The 13,539-nt window shown below is 39.6% G+C and overlaps 1 protein-coding gene across 1 annotated transcript; it reads left to right on the plus strand.

The window, feature by feature from the left end:
- Window positions 1-209: 209 nt before the first annotated feature.
- Window positions 210-13,289, plus strand: LOC149740965 (nucleolar protein 6-like). The gene is made up of 22 exons (XM_089872479.1): window positions 210-461; window positions 1,411-1,527; window positions 1,779-1,955; window positions 2,075-2,243; window positions 2,478-2,600; window positions 4,910-5,070; window positions 5,454-5,574; window positions 5,985-6,130; window positions 6,495-6,607; window positions 6,884-7,055; window positions 7,360-7,485; window positions 7,744-7,880; window positions 8,219-8,334; window positions 8,646-8,894; window positions 9,444-9,592; window positions 9,798-9,961; window positions 10,261-10,413; window positions 10,839-10,936; window positions 11,440-11,654; window positions 11,859-12,050; window positions 12,655-12,756; window positions 13,125-13,289. The coding sequence occupies exons 1-22, from the start codon at window positions 318-320 to the stop codon at window positions 13,260-13,262; spliced, it is 3,282 nt and encodes a 1,093-aa protein (XP_089728605.1). The 5' UTR covers window positions 210-317; the 3' UTR covers window positions 13,263-13,289.
- Window positions 13,290-13,539: the final 250 nt, after the last annotated feature.

Raw genomic sequence — 13,539 nt, forward strand, 5'->3', positions numbered from 1 at the left:
TTAAATCTAGCTTTTGCCTATAGAAATGTAATAACTTGATTGTAATTTATTTAAAAAAATATTTTTACTGTTATTTTGTTAAATTAATTATTTTCTTTCGGACTTAGAAAATATTTTTTATAATTTCCCAACTGTGACGTAGGAAACGCGAGAACAATATTTGTTAGTTCTATGACGTCACAGGTACACACGTGGGTTCGAGAATGCAAAACACAAAAAAGTTTGTTGTTTGTTTTAATTGCGATTGTTTTACAGCTCTAGAATATTGTAATTCTACAAGGCATTAAAGGTTTTTGTGACGTAACAATAGTATAACAATGGAAAGTTTAGAAAACGAAGCAATTCCGCGGAAAAAATCGAAGTTAACTTACAGTGAGCTGTATAAACCACCAACAAACGAAGAACTTACAAACTTACACGAAACAACTTCGATGTTTGGATCAAATCTTGTTAAACTTCAGGTCATATAAATGAAAAGCTAGTTTGACTTTGTTTTTATACCAGAGTTGGCCCATTACCCCAACATTGTATAAGCACATTCTATTCTATATGGTTGAGGTCCTACAGTGAGGCATGCCATGGGACCTGGGATTTAGACCAGAGTTGGTCTATTACCCCAACATTGTATATGCACATTCTATTCTATATGGGTGAGGTCCTACAGTGAGGCACGCCATGCGACCTGGGATTTAGGTCAGAGTTGGTCCATTACCCCAACATTGTATGCACATTCCATTCTATATGGGTGAGGTCCTACAGTGAGGCACGCCATGCGACCTGGGATTTAGGTCAGAGTTGGCCCATTACCCCAACATTGTATATGCACATTCCATTCTATATGGTTGAGGTCCTACAGTGAGGCATGCCATGGGACCTGGGATTTAGACCAGAGTTGGTCTATTACCCCAACATTGTATATGCACATTCTATTCTATATGGGTGAGGTCCTACAGTGAGGCACGCCATGCGACCTGGGATTTAGGTCAGAGTTGGCCCATTACCCCAACATTGTATATGCACATTCTATTCTATATGGGTGAGGTCCTACAGTGAGGCATGCCATGCGACCTGAGATTTATACCAGAGTTGGCCCATTACCCCAACATTGTATATGCACATTCTATTCTATATGGTTGAGGTCCTACAGTGAGGCATGTCATGGGACCTGGGATTTAGCCAGAGTTGGCCCATTACCTTGACACCCAGGGTGCTACAGCTTGGACCTTATTAGATTAAAGTATTCATTGCAAACATGTTTTCCAGTGCATTCTATAAACCCAAGATATATAGAAAATAAGCCCATGTTAGGTGCTAACACTAAACTTGTACTAAAAGTGCTTTGTTAAATTTCTCCAGCAGTTCGTATTACCTTCATACATTGCCATAGAAATAACATTCCCACATCCACAGATCAAGGAGATTCTCGCTGAAATTTCGATCTCGACGAAACAACGTTCGCTAATCGACGATTATTTACATTCACTTCATGATGTCATAATGGCCGTTCCACCAAGGGAACAAACAACAGTACGAAAAATAAACTTTAATTTTAATAAAAAATCAGAACTTTAATGTTGTTTTATCAGGTCTAATTTGTTTATTAGAATATATTGTTTGTAAGGTCACATTTTTATTGAATAAGTTTTGTTTTATCCATAAGCATATTGTAAATGTAAAGCAAAAAAGTAAAAGTTTTTTTTCAATAAAAAATACGAAGAAAATATATCTAGTTAAAATTTCTTTCAAAATTATTCAAATATATAACCTTTATTTAACAGTTGAGTGACCATCGATGGTTGGGCAATGTTCGGTTCCCGTTTGTTGAGAATCCTCGTAAAGTGAAAGGAAATATGATCTTTATGGCTCCTGTTGATATTAAAGTTGTTGGAAGTTATCAACTCGATACCGGGTTGAATCAACATGTTGATGTGGATTTGTTGATTGTGATGTCACAGGTGGGTTTGATTGACAGGTTGTACTTGATTGACAGGTTGTGCTTGATTGACAAGTTGTGTCTGATTGACAGGTTATATTTGATTGACAGGTGATATTTGATTGACACTTGTACTTCCAGGCATGCATGCAAGAGAAGGACATAATGAACCAGCGATATTTCCGTAAACGAGCCTTGTACCTCGCCTATATCGCTGATTATCTCCACGGCAACGACCTCGTGTCAAAGGTCGACTTCTCGTACTTTTGTGATGAAACAATGAAACCAGTGGTGCATATCACCCCACATGGTGTGTTTGATATTAAAGCTACATTTTAAATAGTGCACTTGCCTCTAACCCAGTGGTTATGGGTTCAAGGCCGGATGATGCTACCATTGTTGGAGTGGGGTTGTCTAAATTATCAGCCATACAGAAAAGCTATCGTCAACAAAGTTACATATGTGGTTGGCCCACCACCCAAGAATTAACAAGTTACATTCATTAATTATTTCCCATTTAACCTTGTTATTATTTCCTTCCTAGAACCACTGAAGCATATCACGATACGCCTCCACGCACGACCGGAGGTCGATTTTAAACTCGAGCGATTTCTCCCGAGTAAAAATAACGTGAGATGGAATTGGTTTCATGAAACTAAAGATGAAGGTGAGGGCATAACTTCTCATTGCCTTGTTCTATATGGGTGGGGTCTGGGCCAAAGCCTAAACCATAGGTTCTTCACCCATGTAGAACAGAATAGAAATGGTGAGGTCTGCAGCGAGACATGACATGGGACTTCGGTTGTAGACCAGGGTTGGCCCATTTTACCCCATGAAAGAAGATCCCATAGATTGACTTGTCAATGTACACAAAGGACGGCAAATCATAATTTGTTGCAACCCACCAAACCCCCCAAATATTGTAACCCCCTCACACAATGGATAAATCCCCTTACCCTTTATGTTACCCCCCTACCAATACCCCCTATGTAACCCCGATAATATATAACCCCTCCAATAAATAGAAGGGGTGCTATTACATATGATATAGGTTCTATTATACCCACTCACCCCTCATATAACCCCCACCCCCTATATAACCCCCCAACCCCTATATAACCCCCAAACCCCCTATATAACCCCCCAACCCCTATATAACCCCCTAACCCTTATATAACCCCACACCCCCTATATAACCCCATACCCCACCCCCTATATAACCCCATACCCCACCCCTATATAACCCCACACCCCCTATAACCTACCCCCATATACCCCACCCCCTATATAACCCCACACCCCCCCCCTATATAACCCCCCCCCCACACCCCCACCCCTATATAACCCCCCCCCCCTATACAACCCCAACCCCTATATAACCCCACCCCTATTTAACCCCACACCCCTATATAACCCCACACCCTATATAACCCCACCCCTATAACAACCCCAACCCCTATATAACCCCACCCCCCCTATTTAACCCCCACCCCCTATATAACCCCCACCCCCTATTTAACCCCCACACCCCCTATATAACCCCCACACCCCCTATATAACCCCCCCCTATATAACCCCTAACCCCTGTATAACCCCCAACCCTAACCCCTATATAACCCCAACCCCCTATATAACCCACAAACCTCCTATATAACCCCCACACCCCTATACAACCCCCAACCCCTATATAACCCCCACCCCCCTATTTAACCCCACACCCCCTATATAACCCCACCCCCTATATAACCCCACACCCCCTATATAACCCCAACCCCTATATAACCCCCAACCCTATCCCCTATATAACCCCCGACCCACTGGCGTAAAGTTACGGGGTTGCAGGGTTGCCTGGCAACCCTTTGATTTTCTCCATACTAATAATGCGTAAGGAATTACGTTCGACCAAACGAAGACGCCATTATTACTGCGAACAAACTTCGTTTACGTTCGTTAAAATATGTCAATACCGATGCGTCATTCACGACACAAATGCATTCAACTGGTATTTAAACTCCTGTTTGCTAAATAATTCACGTGTGAATAGCTATTGTGACGTCAGTAATCAACGTGTGAATCGCTATTATGTCGTAATCAATTGCCAGGTTCAAACAACCGCTATTATGATGCAATGAATCCACGTGTGAATCCCTACTATTTCGTAATAAATATGCTGCTTGCCTGGGGAAAACATTGCATATAAATATAAAGCAGTGTTGGAAACGTTTTAGGAAGTTTATTTCCGCGATATTTCGTTCTGGAAACCTACTATTTCCGACGGACGGGTCTTCGTTTGTAAGATAACCACACACTCGTGCGGGCTCGACGAAAGGCGCATGCGACATAGCTACTGTGACGTCACTCGCCAGGCAATCGGATTCGACCGTTTCTCATTACACGGACTCGCGGAACGCGCGTAATTTTAATTTGTCTCATCCCTACGTAATTCTGAATACGTTTACGTTTGTATGAGCTTTTACAAAGCACATATTTAAAGGGTTGCAAACCGAAAAACAAAGGGTTGCAAACCGTTTTTTTTTCGCGCCTACCGGCGCGAAGACTTCCGTTTTTTCTGGATTTTGCAACCCTAACGTTTTGTAAAACTTTACGCCTATGCCCCGACCCCCTATATAACCCACAAACCTCCTATATAACCCCCCACCCCCTATATAACCCCACCCCCTATAAACCCCCCAACCCCTATATAACCCCTATAACCCCCCACCCCCTATATAACCCCACACCCCCTATATAACCCCCAACCCTAAACCCTATATAATCCCCAACCCCTATAACCCCCACCCCTATATAACCCCCACCCCTATATAACCCCACCCCTATATAACCCCTAACCCCTATATAACCCCCAACCCCTATATAACCTCCCACCCCCTATATAACCCCCATATAAAACCCCCTATATAACCCCCCACCCCCTATATAACCCCCACCCCAAATATAACCCCTCCTTTCCCACAGAGCCGTTCCACCCCACCCCTCACTACAACAACCTGATGTTAATGGACCAACTCATGCAACCCCACCTCGCACTGTTGCATCAAACATCCAAGGATTTCCTAGAGTTTAAAAACGCGATAAAACTTATCAAGACGTGGCTGCATCAACGGGAACTGAATAAGGTAGATAATAGATATCTTATATAATATTGAACTGTTGACATAGGCGTAATGTTAGGGGTGGCTGAGTGGCATGTCACCCTAAATTTTATAAGAGGGTGACACCATATGTTTTAGCACCCCAGTTTTAGGCTTAAACAAGATTTTACCCTGCTGTTAGGTGTCTATACAAACAAGCAGAGCCAAAGTATATTGCATTCACCGCATTAATCAATGAGGTTCCCTATGTTCGACAACTATGAGTGTAACTGTATTTTAACAATGTCACCCCAGATTTTACCCTGCTGTTAGGTGTCTCTACAAACAAGCAGAGCTAAAGTATATTGCATTCACCACATTAATCAATGAGGTTCCCTATGTTTTACAACTGATATCTTCCATCGCAGGGCTTTGGATGCTTCAGTGGTTTCATCGCTTCAATGCTTCTTCATCATCTGCTAACCATCAATAAAATCAACAAAATTATGAGCAGTTTCCAAATTGTCCGGAATTTCTTTCAATTCATCGGTAACAATGGATATTGTGTACAATATTTAAATCATAAATGCTAATAATTGGTTATTTTGCTGCATTCAATACATTAAATTAACATATGTAACTTATTTATCCTCGATGGCAGGGCAACGACAGTCCTTATAACACAGGTGTTCTGTTTCATACACCTCGTGCCCGCTTACGAGTTACCACGTATGTAACTTTGTGAGTGGTTGTTTTTTTGTATGGATGACAATTTAGACAACCCATAAATGACCATTTGGTTTGAGCAATTGCTGTAAAGATTACCCCAACTTTATTCCATATGGGTGAGGTCCTTCAGCGAGGCACGTTATAGGATCTGGGATTTAATTCGAGACAAACTGAAGTATAACATAACAATGTTATAAGTTTATATTCAATAAATTATCTTCTTTACCCAGCTACAAGCGATTGGAAAACCCGTGGCATCGGAACCAACAACGAGTCGATATTGAAAGAATTCCACGAGCACCATGAAGTTGTGTTTGTTGATGTAGGAGGGAGGATTAACTTCTGTGCGGGAATGCCGTCGTTACTGTATGACCTGGTGGGTATTGTATCTTATGTTATAACCCCTATGCTACTGAATTCAGTGCTATCAAATATGTGACCTACAAAATTCAAGTCTGATAAATGTTCAAAAAATATTTAAGCCTAAAACTGGGTCACTAAAACATATGATGTCACCCCTTTTATTAAAATTTGGGGTAACATTGTCAAACCAAGACCCCTATCTAACAGTACACCTGGAACCTGCAACCCAAACTAACCTTCTTATACCCCTTGTGATCTCACATCCAAGTAACCCCCCTAACCCCAACTTATACCCCATTTACCCCCTAATCCAAGTAACTCCTAAAACTCAAACTTACAATCCCGATTTACCCAACTAACCCCCATTATCACCCCAGGTACGACACGAAGCCGAAACCTCGTTAACAGCTTTAGATTCACATAGAGATGGGTTTAATGTTGTGTTTATGTCACCGGCTCCGTTCGTACGAAAGTTTGATTATATCATAAAGTAAGGTTTTGTTGCAATACATGATATCTATGTTACAATATATGGTATCTATGTTACAATATATGACATCTATGTTACAATATACGTCCATGATGTTTTCCCATAGCGTGTTATACCGCCACTTGTTTTGCTGCTAATTCCCTTTTTTTTATTGTTTTAATAATTTGATCTTAAGTATCGAGTTTGAAGAGATATATAAGATAATTTATTGGTATGTTATAATATATAATATCTATGTTGTAATATACATATATATGATATCTATGTCCACTCCAGTGTTTGCAAGCTGAAACTACTAAAACAATCAACCGTTACAATTGATCGTAAATTAGCTGACACTGGAGGGCAATATATAACCTCGTTGATAGCGTCGATGTCCGATGCTATAGTGCGTGGTCTTGGTCACCGGGTGGATCTATGTGGTGTACGAACACATTCGTATAAACAGGTCAGTTTGGGGGGGGGTTGTTTTATATGGGTGAGGCTCCATGAAACCTAGAATTACATGAGTTGGCTCATTATAGTGACTTCCAGTTTCCTTTCTAATGTACATTGTACTTACTGCATGTCAAAAAGAGGCAGTTTAAAAAATTAGCCGGAAGTTGTGCAGCACCTTTTACCCCAGGCCTGGTATATTTGCAATGTAAATTAGATCTTACATAAGTTATTAAAACATATCCCCCCCTCATTATCAAAGACCTGCTCTTACGATTGTTTAATGAATTAAACCAAGCCTTATTATTTTTATGTAGTGGCCGATTATGGAAAACCCCCCAACCTGGTACCAATCATCCACTGGTTTGGCGTTCGGGTTGAATTTGAACCAAGACTTTGCGTTCGATCAACTTGAGAAGGGACCTTCTGCCGATTCTGCTGAGGTAATGGGGTTATTATGACATCATCAATATTTATCATAGCTCGTTATAATAACTTAAATACTATTTAGGTGTTCGAGTACAATAACGAAGATCAAATTAATTAACAAAGAAAAGGGAATTAGCATCAAAACTAAACATGCTGTGGAGCAAATTATAGAAAAGGACTTTGGTTAAAATCAATCAGAAGTTATAGTTGTTATGCTTGTTAAAAACGAGGCTGTTATGACATCATCAACAATAACATGATTTCATCAACAGGCGACAAAGTTCCGAGACTTCTGGGGGGAGGTTAGCGAGTTACGTCGATTTAAAGATGGTTCGGTTTGTGAGTCGGTATTGTGGGGAGTGGAGGGGAGGGAGGTCCCGACACATGTGTGTAAACATGTTTTGTTAAGGTGGGTGTTGTGGGGTTTTATATGGGTGAGGTCGCACAGTGAGGCACGCCCTAGGACCTGGGATTTAGGCCAGAGTTGGCTCATTACACCAACACCCAGGAGCCAGGGTATTAACAAAGAACATTTACAGAACTATTAAACCGTATCCTCACAACTTGATGTTACTTGAGAACGATGTTACTTGTTAAAACACGAATAGGAAATATGGGATATTATGTGCTAACGGTATTCATCTTACCCCACAGTACTATATGTTAATATGATATCTATGTACATTAATATGATATCTATGTCAATTAATATGATATCTATGTACATTAATATGATATCTATGGCAGACATTGCGGCATCCCTACCTCAGCTTTGTCTTTCTCCACGAATCAAATCGAGGAATTAATCACGTTGCCTCGGAAAGGAAATAAATACGGAAAAATTATGGGGTATTCTGGAACAGGTGGGTTGTGATGTTATAATTACTATGCATACAAACAATGTCCTAACCCAAACTTTTCTTTCAATTATATCTTATTTTTGTTTTAATTAAATACAACTCAATGTAATTGCAGACACGCTTTTATTTGAAACTTATTTCCTTAAGTAGTTTTTACCCAAAGTGTGTTTTAACGAAGTTTTATTTAATCTGATCTTTGCTATCGTATTCCAGGAGATAAATAATATTCATGTGAAACAGGGATACATTCACTTACATAGATAAACTAACCCAAATTTATATTGTGTTTATGTTAATGTTCATTACCCCACCAGGTGATGAAGTTGTAACCACGGCGACTCGATCTTACAACGAACTTGCGCGAACTCTGCGTGACCTCAAGACCCTTCCCCTCACGATCACCAACGTGCAAGGGGTTTCCCCAATACTGAGAAACACGGAGGTCTACCCGACCCCGCCCTTCGAAACATCTCGCGTGGTTCGAACCATTATGGTTGATGGGGTGAAAAGAGAAATCCCGGTGCCCGGTGATCTGTGTCCTGCGTTCACTAAATCGATACAAGGTAAGATAGTGGGTTGAATATAGGTTAAATCGTTAGTTTTTTTTACACCGTATGTATACACGAGGAAAATGGGGACTTGTGGGTTAAATGAGGGTTAATTAATTAATGGTCGTCCCTCAACCCCTGTCTTCAATAAATAACTTATGTATCCTCGCATAACAACAGCAGTCGAGGGGTTAGTAATGCCCCAAGTAATTATTGGTCATTTATTTAATTAATTCAAGTTTTTTACTGAATATTCACAGAGTAGTTGTGGGGTCACTTTTACAATAGAAGTGTTAACCTGGTTGCTAAATTAATAGATTAATAATAAAAAAGTCACCTTGATTTAAGGAATGTATTTATTGTGGATCTTGTAATGCATTAGGTTGTATATGGGTGTGAGGATTGAGTGTCTTTGTGGGTGATTGTGTTTTTGCATGAGTTTAAATAATGGTAGCAGTGTCTGGCCTTGAACCCATCACCTATGGGCCAGCATCTTCCGCACTTACCACCGTGCTTATAACACTAGGGTATATTTCACCCAAATATTTATTGCATATTCCGCAGTACAATGTAGTTTGGAGGGAAGCGGTTCGTGGCCACAAGATCCTCACGCGTTACGTCGACTGAAAGCTGCGTTCCATATCGCCATTGTTGATGAACTGAAGCCATTGTATCGATGTGTGACATCACAATCACATATTGATCTCATAAAGGTGATGATTGTTTATTATTTATTATTTTTCAAATAGATAATGATATCCTAAAACAAAAACATTTTAATTATATACTGTGTTCATGTATTTTAATACTAAATTATGGCTGGAAGCAGAAAAAGCGGAATTTTTTCAACATTTTGCTTTTCAGGATTTGTACTGCACAAGTTTACATATATTTATTTTTATATTTTTTGCTCCCCAGGATGGCTTTGTATTTAGGATATCTATGGTTTACCCACGAGAGGTGGTCGTGCTACAAACTCATCGAACAAAAGATGGAATGGTGAAGGTGAGGGACACCAAGGAATCGATCGAACTCGAGAAAAATATCGTCAAACTTCCGCAACTGTCGAGTTTATTACAAGGGTAGGGCAGTGTTGTGTGTTTGATGATTGTGGCATGAAAATGTCATGGCTTGTGGTGCCATGGCATGTAAATACCATGACTCTAGGCCGTGGCACGTAGTACCGAAATATATATCTTTTGTATAAAAATTGTGTTAGGAATTTTTGTTGGTAAATTATTCCATAGCGCTTGATCTTGAATATAATTATGATATTTCCCTTTTTATGATCTCTATTTTTCATTTGTTGGACTTTTTATTTTTTATCCCGATTACTTCATCCACTTTGAGCATTAATACCCCCTCGTTATCCCACCACTAGGGTGCACCAGAGATTCCATAGCTTCGGTCGTTGTTGCCGCGTCACCAAACGTTGGATCAACTCGATGTTGTTGTCCGGACATATTAACGATGAAGTTGTTGATCTGTTGTGTTCGTTCATTTATTTATCACCAAGTCCGTATAATACACCAGGGTAAGTTGGGATGGGGGCAAGTTGGGATGGGGGCAAGTTGGGATGGGGGTAAGCTGGGATGTGGGGTAAGTTTGTTAATTAGGTAACTTGTTTAATATACAAGTTATCACATACGTAACATCGTGTGTAATTGTTTATGTATGATTGTATGTAACTTATTTATCCTCGCATGGCGGGGCAACGACAGTCATTAAAACACGGGTGTTCTGTTTCATACACCTTGTGCCAGCTTACAAGTTACCACGTATGTAACTTATTTATCCTCGCATGGCGGGGCAACGACAGTCGTTATAACACAGGTGTTCTGTTTCATACACCTCGTGCCAGCTTACAAGTTACCATGTATGTAACTTTGTGGGTAATTGTTTAATGTAGGACTTACCATGTATAATACACACACAATAACACCCATTATGACATCACAGATCAGCACAAGTTGGGTTCCTGAGGTTTCTACATTTTGTTTCAACTTTTGATTTCAATTCAACCCCGGTTGTTGTTGATTTCAATGATGAACTTACAAGTAAGTGACGTTGTATATGCTGTGTGCATGGGGTTATGGGGTGGCATAAGGTATCGTGCGGTTGTTTGCCAACAACATCTTGCTAGTAGGGTCTTGTTGCTCACCAATGAGTTGTCCGGCCAAAACTAAATCATACTAGGTCCGATGCCTGATACTGATATGTGAGCAAGACACTCAACAGACATTACTTCACCACAGTGGTCACTAATGGGTTGTATTCATGCCCTCCTGTAGGTCCTCACCCATATACAATACATGAATCCAACATAGTATTACACATCAACATACACACAATTACGGTTTGAGGCAATGTGCCAAATCTAGCTTGCGTCAATACAAACCCTGCATATTAACTATTAAAACTTCGATTAAAACTCACGAAAAAAATGTGAACATCCGATTTAAAGAAAAAAGAAAAAAAGGACATTTGTCATGGTCCCATATAGAATAGTACGCACTGCACAGTATTACACAACCCCTCTTTAACCCCCCCCCCCCACCAGATGACGACGTCAACCACATCCATGCATACTTCCACGCCAACCGAGCCTCCCTCCCCCCGATCTCCATCATGAACAACAAGGATCGTAGGGCATCACCATGGTCAACATCCGGACCTTCCAAGATCATCTTGAGGAGAATGAAGGACCTCGCGAGGATCTCGCTCGAGAAGATGGAGAGCCGGATATCGGGGGGGGATAAGGATATTAATTTCAAGGTTGGAAAAAATATTTTATTTAAAAAATTGTTTTAATTGTTTAAAAATTATTTATATTAATTTTAATGTTGGGATCTAAGTGTTCCAGTTGTGGAATTTTTTGTTTGAATTTTTTGACTGTTTCTATATGGGTGAGGTACGTTAGAGACTTGGGATTAAAATATAAGTTCCACGTTTGTTTTATCCACCATTATTACATCACAGACAATCCTCAAACCTTCATTGTCTGCTTATGATGTCATAATTCGATTAAAGCCACAGTGGATTCCTCGTCGATTTGAATCTGAAAAATACAAACCAGTGAAGCGTAAAAAAAGCATTTCTTCTAACATTTGCAGCGATTGTCTTCCCGTCGTAAACTTTGACCCCATGCAACTTTATGTTAACGATTTGAAGGTAATAGAAATCTTATATTTTTATAATTATTATGTTTTTACCTGTATCGTGTTTTTTATTTTCTGTCCTACATGAGTGAGGTCCTTGTCAGAGGAACTAGGAGGCCAAATGCCCCATCACCCTGACTACATAAGTGTTAATGATTGCCTGTATACCCTGTGTGATAATTACAGTAACCATGATCAACTGAGTGTGTTACTGTTTGTGTCCCCTAATCCAGCGCTGTAGCACGGTTGGTTAGCGCGTCTGTCTCGAACCTGCAGGTATTGGGTTCAAGGCTCATCGTTGCTACCATTGTTGGCGTTTGTGTCCTTGGGCAAGACACTTAACGACAATTGCTTCAACCGAGTGGTCACTAATGGGTTGTTCAAGTTATCATACATAAAAAATGTTACATAGGTGGTAACTTGTAAGCTGGCACGAGGTGTATGAAACAGAACACCCGTGCCATAACGGCTGTAGTTTTCCGGCCATGTAAGGATAAAGTAAGTTACATTTATCATTGAACAAGCCTAGGAAATTATCAGCAAACCAACAGTCATTAAGTTCATTTAAACCTCTATTCCAAGAAAGTTAAGTTAAACATAAACATCTTATATTCCAGGCTTCATTCAGCGAGCTTGCGATGTTTTTCTACGATATCAACGGTGGTTGCATGGTCGGGGTGTTATGGAAACCAACTGCTTTCCAACCAAAGCCTTTTAATGTAATGTTTGATATATGGATATTTATTATGAGATTTATGGGATGATTGGGGGTAATGGGCCAAATCTGAAAATTAAATTCAATTTAAATAAGATTGAGGATGCCAGTTTTTTTTTGGACTTAGTTTTTGTCTATTACATATTTCGTCCCACTTAATCCCTATTGATAATTAGTAACGAGAATTGTTAAACTTCTCGTAGTTATCTCTACATCAGGACCAGATTGACAGACCTATTTTTAAAATCTATAATTTCCCCTTCTTTCTTATTTACACCTATTTTAATAATTTTTTAAAATATTTTATTCTTTCTGCTCTCCCAAAATTTTCTTTAATTACCATGTTAAATTAACAACAACGATGTCACCCAGGCTTCGTCATCTTCCTGCATCCTCCAGGAAGATGGGAACGTCGTCCCTGATGTTCCATCCATCGTTGAAGACTTCAAGATCCTCGGAGATGGAGTGGTCGATTCAATTGATTTAATTTCAAATAAATGGAAAATATAAATTTGAATAAATTTTGTCACAAGAGAATTCATGTGTTTGTTGTTTAATATACATTGGCTATTCAATAATATGTAGGTTTTTGTAATGCCCACTATTTCTGTGATCAAACAATTTTTTGAGTTGTATAACAACCAGTTATGCAATACCAATAACCAGCAATATGTAGCTATGTATGTTAGTAGCAAATATTTAGTCACAATTATAAGCAGAGTCAGTATATAAACACGCCCACGTTAACTATGAATATTCTAACGTTGATAAGATATATCTAGCGCGT

The sequence above is a fragment of the Ciona robusta genome, chromosome 2, assembly GCF_009617815.1.
Source record: "Ciona robusta chromosome 2, ASM961781v2".
Classification (NCBI taxonomy): Eukaryota; Metazoa; Chordata; class Ascidiacea; order Phlebobranchia; family Cionidae; genus Ciona; species Ciona robusta.